Below are 7,634 nucleotides of genomic sequence, written 5' to 3' on the forward strand. Positions count from 1 at the left end.
CCTGGTGTAATATTTTGTGACCCACAATTCAAAATAAGTTTAAAATTTACAAGTTTCCCAACTGTAGTTATTCTTGGACACAAATTGAAGCAACAATCTGATATTGTTCCATCTTAATTCTAACACGAAGTTCTTCATTTTTTTTTTTTTTTTTTTGATAAACACAGGTTCTATGATATCATAAATTTTTTCCAACCATATCAAGAAGCCTTATTTTGCATCATATCTCTCACTAACAAAGCCATTTGTCCAAAGATGTTAAATTTTGAGAAATTCAAGACATTATCAAGAAGTTTATTGGCATGCCCTCTCACAAAAAGGTTAATATATAACCAGTAGGATATTTCAAAATCTGACAAAGCTCTAGTGCTCAGCAAACCCAGTAAAAAAATGTGCATTTGTTCATAATGGCATGATCTCCATGTGAGGAGAAGAATAATTACCAATAGGACATGCCACCACACGACCAAAGTGCAAGGAAACATTTTACATGTGACTTAGCTCATCAAACCTGGTGCTAAAGCAAGATATCTCAATAAAGCAGGAGTCAAAGCTACAACAAGTTTGAATCAAAACCATAAACAATTGCCAAAGTTAAACATAAGATTTCTAGATTATCAAGCCAATCAACTTAAGAAGTAATCTATCAATGCATCCAATAGTCCAATACTAAAATATAAATGTTTCAAAGACAATTCTATATCCTTGATTAAATATTGCTTCTAACTGATTGGCTTTCAAATCCGCAGCACACCCTAGGTAGTCAATCCCTTTTACCCTCCTGCGATCCAATCTCTTGCAAGTAATGTTCTGCATCCAAAGCTGCCATGCAACCTGCATCATTAAAGAAACCCAGTCAGTCAGATAGTGAAGACCTTAATACATGTTTTACCATGAAAGTGTGAATAATACAACCATACAATACTTAAATGAAACAAGTGTTTTTTTTTTAGAAGATAACTTCCAGGGTTAAAAGAAACCCATATATTGGTAACAGAAACATGGTATTGCAACAATGGGAGGTGCCAGTGCCATGTCTAAAATAGTTCAATATAACATGATTTCTATATGATGGCCAATAAAAGAGAATGAAACAGAAAACAAGGAGCAGTCTTCTCTCCCCATCTTGGTTTACTTAAAACATTTTACAAAGACAGGTGGTAGAATCACTCAGGCTCAGAATCAGTAAAGCAAAGCCTGATTGTGCTACCAAAATTTTCAAATTATCTTTATCCTTATGGTGAACTAAAGCTCCTATCAAATTTTATGCATTTCACATAGCTAGAATATTAATGAACTCATCAAGGTAGCCTTTTTTTTTTAATCTCATTTGAAAACACACACACAAAAAGAATCCAAGCCTAGCTAAGTATTTCACAGTACAATCAACTTGTGAAATTAAGGTCTTCAAACTTAATTTTAAACTAGTGCAGAAATTAAACATACAAGACCAATCAATTTCAGGTCACCAAGCACTAAGACAAGCCGGATCCCAGCCAAAGCGTGGTCTAACAAGCCTTTCTATCTTAATTCAAGGGCTCAAAAAAATGGGTGAGACAAAATCCAGTTCGCAAGATTCAGATTCTTGAACCCTCATGTTGCAAAATCTAATTTTCTTGAATCCTCTATGTGCACAACAGAACATCTTAATTATCTCTATTTGGGGGTGACAATGCAACAGCTTAAAACTCTTAACAATGATTTTATTCAACTTAGAGGCACCGTTATGAATTTTTAATTGATTTATTCAACCAAACAGACCTTAAAACTGTGAGCATGCATTTTCAATTGATTAAGCTCTTAAACCCATATATACATCAAATATGAAATGACTAGATTGCATTATTTTAAACGAGCAAAAAAAACAAAAAGAGAGAGTGTGTGACAAACCAGTGCCAGCTGCAGTAACAGCCTGCCTATACTTCTTGTCCTGAACATCACCAGCAGCAAAAACTCCGCGCACACTAGTCTTAGTCGTGCCCGGCTTCGTCACAACGTAACCATCGGAATCAAGCTCCAGCTGCCCACCCAAAAACTTCGTAGCCGGCTCGTGGCCTATCGCAAAGAACAATCCCGACGCCTTTAAATTCGAAACCTCCCCAGTCACCACGTTTTTCACCTTCAACCCTCCCAAAACTCTGCCATTAGTCTCGTCCGCGTACGCTTCTTCCACCACCGAGTTCCACAGTACCTTGATCTTAGGGTTATCCAGCGCTCTCTGTTGCATAATCTTCGAAGCCCTAAACGAGTCCCTCCGGTGGATTATATACACCATGGAACCGTATTTTGTGAGGAATGTTGCCTCTTCCATCGCCGAGTCTCCGCCGCCGATCACAGCCAGGGGTTTGTTGCGGAAAATCGGTGCGGCTCCGTCGCAAACCGCGCAAGCTGAAATTCCACGGTTCCAGAACCCGTTGGCGCCTTCGCCGGAGCCGGTGAATTCCAGACGCTTGGCCACGGCGCCGGTGGCGAGGATGACGGAATCGGCGATGACGGTTCTGGATTCGGCGAAGACCTTGAAAGGAGTGGTGGAGAAGTCGACGGTGTTGACGGTTTCGGTGAAAATCTCCGTGCCGAAACGGTGAGACTGGGCTCTGCAACGGTCCATGAGCTCGATCCCGTTGATTCCGTCAGGGAAGCCCGGGAAATTCTCGACTTCGGAGGTGGTGGTGAGCTGGCCACCTGGCGCGATTCCATTGGCCATCCAACCTTCGAAGAGAATGGGCTTGAGCTCTGCTCGTGCAGCGTATATGGCGGCGGTGTGAGCCGCTGGGCCACTTCCGATTATGCAGACCTTGGTTTTGAGGAGTTTCTGGTAGTCTTCCATGGCGGAGCTCGAGGAATATGAGGCGGCGCGAGTAAAGTCCAGTCGAACGAGTCTCCTGATAAGAGGAAAGAGCTTGTTCTTATAGCTCATTAATTTCTCATCCTCTCAGGAAAACGACATCTAATTTTATTCAAAAACGCGTAAACGACGGTAAGCCATTGCTACTTTTTGTGCTTTTTTTTAAGAAGGGAAACTGAAACCTTTTATTAAGAAAAAAAAAAAAAGGTTGATGCTAACAGTGAGCCCATATGAAAATCACTATTTTCTCAACAACGAAAAAAAAAAAAGAAAATCACTAAGAATTTGTTACATTAATAATTTATAAAATATTATAAATTAATTTGTATCTACATGAAATTCAATTGATATATTTTTAAAATATGTAATAATATCATCTTATTTATAATCGCCTTTATGGCAATTATAATGTCTCTCCTAACTTGATGACCATTTAAGTCCAGTTAGTTTATCTATTTGCTTTGGTCGAATATGCATGTTAAAAAATAAATTTATGCATCGAATAGTAAATAACATTCTATTGACACGAAATTTGACATTCATATTAAGAATATAAAAAACATGTAATTCAACGACTATATTTTTAAAATATGTAATAATACCATCTTATTTATGTTTGTTTTTATGGAGATTATAACACCTCTCCTGACTTGATGACCATTTAAGTCCCTTCCAACGATTGGTTTATTTGTTTGCATTTGTTGAATATGCATGTGAAAAAATAAATTTATGCATCAAATAGTAAATAACATCCTATTGATACAAAATTTGACATGAGTGTTAATAATATAAAAAGCATGGAATTCAGCAATTATATATATATATATATATATATATGGATACAAGATAAAAATTCTACTCTAACTTAATATAAGTGTATATGTGTGTGAAACTTCCTTTTGGAAACTTGAAAATGGGCCCTTCCCCCTCCACCCCATAAACACTTATATAAGTTTAAACATGTGTTTATAAAACTCCTGAGCACTCTCCCCTTACAAATCGGTTTTCAAGGGTGTTCTATCCATGAGTTTCTAACATTTAGTATCAAAGACAACCACTTAATCAGGTGTAGCTCATTGAATATGAGATTAAATGAGTTACGGCTTTGTTGTCGGATCTTGAAGGGGGCAACCTAAAGGCTAAATTAAAATAATTGATAGGTGAATGGAGCCACCAAAAAGAGAAAGGGCTACCATTAGGTCAATGTCGCTAGAATGAGTCGTTGTAGACGTTGTTTGCAGAGCATGGTGGTATGTTATGATTCTAGTGTTCCACATGGATTAAGTATAAGCTTAAACATGTGCTTATGAGCTCTTGGGCACCCTCTTCTTGCAAGTTGGTTTTCAAGGGTAAGTTCTACCCATGGATTCTTAACATTTTGTGGAGTGACTATCACGTTAAGAGTGCATGGTGGTAGGGTTATATTTTTAAAAATATGTAATAATATCATCTTATTTATGATTTCCTTTATGGAAATTATAACGCCTCTTCTGACTTTATGACTGTTTAAGTCATTTCCAACGGTTGATTTATCTATTTGCTTTGGTCGAATATGGTAAGGAATTGAATGCTCAGTTAATTTTGTAACCGTCGTCTTAATTTATGGACGAGCATTATTTTTGTGGTCATTAAGTTCCATGGTCATCTCCTACGACTATACTACTATTCTAGAGGTTTATCCGGTTTGGGATGAACATTTTGACTATCCCAAAATACTCTTAAATGCAACTTTTGAAAACATTTCAACAATAGGTTTTCAAGGGTGATTTCTAACCATGGGTTCCTAACATTTGTGGAGTGACCATCACGTCAAGAGTGTGTGGTCGCAGGGTTATATTTTTATAATATGTAGTAATATCATCTTATTTATGATTGCCTTTATGGCAATTATAACGCCTCTTCTGACTTGATGACCATTTAAGTCATTTCCAACGGTTGTTTATCTATTTGCTTTGGTCGAATATGGTAAGGAATTGAATGCTCAGTTAATTTTGTAACCGTCATCTTATTTTATGAACGACCATTATTTTTGTGGTCTCCAAGTTCTATGGTCATCTTCTACGGCTATACTAGTATTTTAGAAGTTTATCCTGTTTGGGATGAACATTTTGACTGTCCCAAAATATTCTTAATTGTAACTTTTGAAAACATTTCAACAATAGGGTCAACAAAGTAAACTAATCTAAGTGTATATGTATGTGAAACTCTATCTTGGACATTTGAACCTCGACTTTTACCCCCCTCCCCACACTTCACAAATATTTATACTTGTGAAGTGACCATCATGCTAAAGGTACGTGGTTATACGTTTATATTTTTAAAATTTGTAGTAATATCATCTTATTTATGATTGCCTTTATTTCAATTATAACATCCCTTTTGACTTTATGACCATTTAAGTCATTTCCAACGGTTAGTTTATATATTTGCTTTGGTCGAATATGCTAAAAAATTGAATGCTCAGTTAATTTTGTAACCATCGTCTTATTTTATGGATGACCATTATTTTTGTGGTCATCAAGTTCCATGGTCATCTCCTACGGCTATACTACTATTCTAGAGGTTTATCCTGTTCGGGATGAACATTTTGACTATCCCAAAATACTCTTAAATGCAACTTTTGAAAACGTTTCAACAATAGGTTTTTAAGGTTGAGTTCTACCCATGGGTTCCTAACATTTGTCGAGTGACCATTACGCCAAGAATGTGTGGTGGCAGGGTTATATTCTTAAAATATGTAGTAATATCATCTTATTTATGATTGCCTTTATGACAATTATAACGCCTCTTCTGACTTGATGACCACTTAAGTCATTTCCAACGATTGTTTTATCTATTTGTTTGGTCAAATATGGTACATTTGTGGAGTGACCATTACGCTAGGAGTATGTGATGGCAAGGTTATATTTTTAAAATATATAGTAATATCATCTTATTTATGATTGCCTTTATGACAATTATAACGCCTCTTCTGACTTGATGATCATATAAGTCATTTCCAACGGTTGGTTTATCTATTTGCTTTGGCTGAATATGGTAAGGAATTGAACACTAAGTTAATTTTGTAACCGTTATCTTATTTTATGGACGACCACTATTTTTGTGGTCATCAAGTTCCATGGTCATCCCCTACGGCTATACTACAATCCTAGAGGTTTATCTTGTTTGGGATGAACATTTTGACTATCCCAAAATACTCTTAAATGCAACTTTTGTAAGCATTTCAACAATAGGGTCAACAAAGTAAATCAATCTAAGTGTATATATGTGTGAAACTCTTTCTTGAAGACTTAAACCCGACCCTTGTCCCCCCTCTTCACACTCCGCAAACACTTAAATTGTGGAGTGACCATCACGTTAAGGGTGGGCTGTGGTACGATTATATGTTTAAAATATATAGTAATATCATCTTATTTATGATTGCCTTTATTTCAATTATGATGCTTCTTTTGACTTTATGACCATTTAAGTCATTTCCAATGGTTGGTTTATCTATTTACTTTAATCGAATAAAGTAAGGAATTGAATGCTCAGTTAATTCCGTAACCATCATCTTATTTTATGGACGACTGTTATTTTTGTGATCATCAAGTTTCATGCTCATTTCCTATGGCTATACTATTATTTAAGAGGGTTTTCTTGTTTGGGATGAACATTTCAACTATCCTAGAATACCCTTAAATGAAACTTTTGAAACATTTCAACAAATAGGGTTAACAAAATAAATTAATCATTTTCAAAATCCTAAATTTTAGCCTCTTTTGTCTTTTCTCTCAATATATATATATATATATATATTTTTTTTTTTTGATGTGCAAGCCATACCAATAATGACTACACCTTTTTAATTGATAGTGAATGGGATTTTAAAAAGACAAAAAAAAAAAAAAATGATGAGTGATTGGATCAATTATTTATTTATTGGACAAGCATGTAAAATATCATCCGCGAGATGTAGGTATCCCATAGCGAAAGTTTTGAATGGGTCGGGCGCATGAGCTAGTCTCTCATATCCCACATGACATACCATTCAGTAACTTAATTAATTTAACATATTTATTGTTTTAAGACAAACAAAAGCCCAATAAATTTGCATGTCTATTGAATGATTTTTTCCTCCAATTTGAAATTTTTGTTTTGGTGAAAGTTAACCAGAAGGCTACAAGAAATATCTAGACAACAACGAGCACGAAAGAATTAGATTTTATTGTTCAAGTGAATCCACAATTTTTTATTTTTTGTAATTTCCTCGCAGCAGCATGAAGTTGAATAGTAACAACTAGAGAGTTGCATCAATTGATTCATTGGACAAAAAAGCGCACAAACAGTCACAAAATTTAACCAAATATTTTAAAGTAGACACTAATATGCAACATTTTTTATTCTCTGCACATCAAAAGCTATGTGGTTTTGTGCCTGGGGGTGTGACGCGTTAGTAAGAGTTTCAGACTTGGTCACATTTGCAAGTCTAGGAGTTGTCGAGTTCGAGTCGTGTGCTTCACAAAAATGCTGTGTTATAATGTAGATAACCCTAACGTGGTCAGGGGTGTTCCATGCCATCAATAGCAGGTTTAAGTGGGCCAGGTCAATGATCACACGCATAATACCATTTTTTCGTTCATTAAAAAAAAAAAAAAAAAGCTATATGGTTTTGTGAATATATATATATATATATATATTTATTTATTTATTGGTAATGAAAATAGGGTAAAATTCATATTTGAAAAATAAACTTGTGTGAAATATCAATTACATGTCTCTGGCTCAATGGCACTGGCCAATCCTCCCA

The 7,634-nt window shown here is 35.5% G+C and overlaps 1 protein-coding gene across 1 annotated transcript; it reads right to left on the reverse strand.

Annotated features, from left to right (window-relative positions):
- Positions 1-512: 512 nt before the first annotated feature.
- On the reverse strand, positions 513-2,960 carry LOC126697079 (thioredoxin reductase 2-like). The gene is made up of 2 exons (XM_050393913.1): positions 1,891-2,960; positions 513-834 (listed from the first exon to the last, which is right to left on the reverse strand). Exons 1-2 carry the CDS (start codon positions 2,915-2,917, stop codon positions 764-766), a joined length of 1,098 nt encoding a protein of 365 aa, XP_050249870.1. The 5' UTR covers positions 2,918-2,960; the 3' UTR covers positions 513-763.
- Positions 2,961-7,634: the final 4,674 nt, after the last annotated feature.

Source organism: Quercus robur, chromosome 8 (assembly GCF_932294415.1).
Source record: "Quercus robur chromosome 8, dhQueRobu3.1, whole genome shotgun sequence".
Classification (NCBI taxonomy): domain Eukaryota; kingdom Viridiplantae; phylum Streptophyta; class Magnoliopsida; order Fagales; family Fagaceae; genus Quercus; species Quercus robur.

Bases quoted from the DNA above. Each gene is read 5' to 3' on its own strand.
- LOC126697079 (XM_050393913.1), bottom strand. From the start codon at position 2,917: ATGAGCTATAAGAACAAGCTCTTTCCTCTTATCAGGAGACTCGTTCGA. The intron at 835-1,890 runs GTTTGTCACACA...TTAATGATGCAG, and splicing joins TGTTACTGCAGCTGGCACTG to GTTGCATGGCAGCTTTGGAT.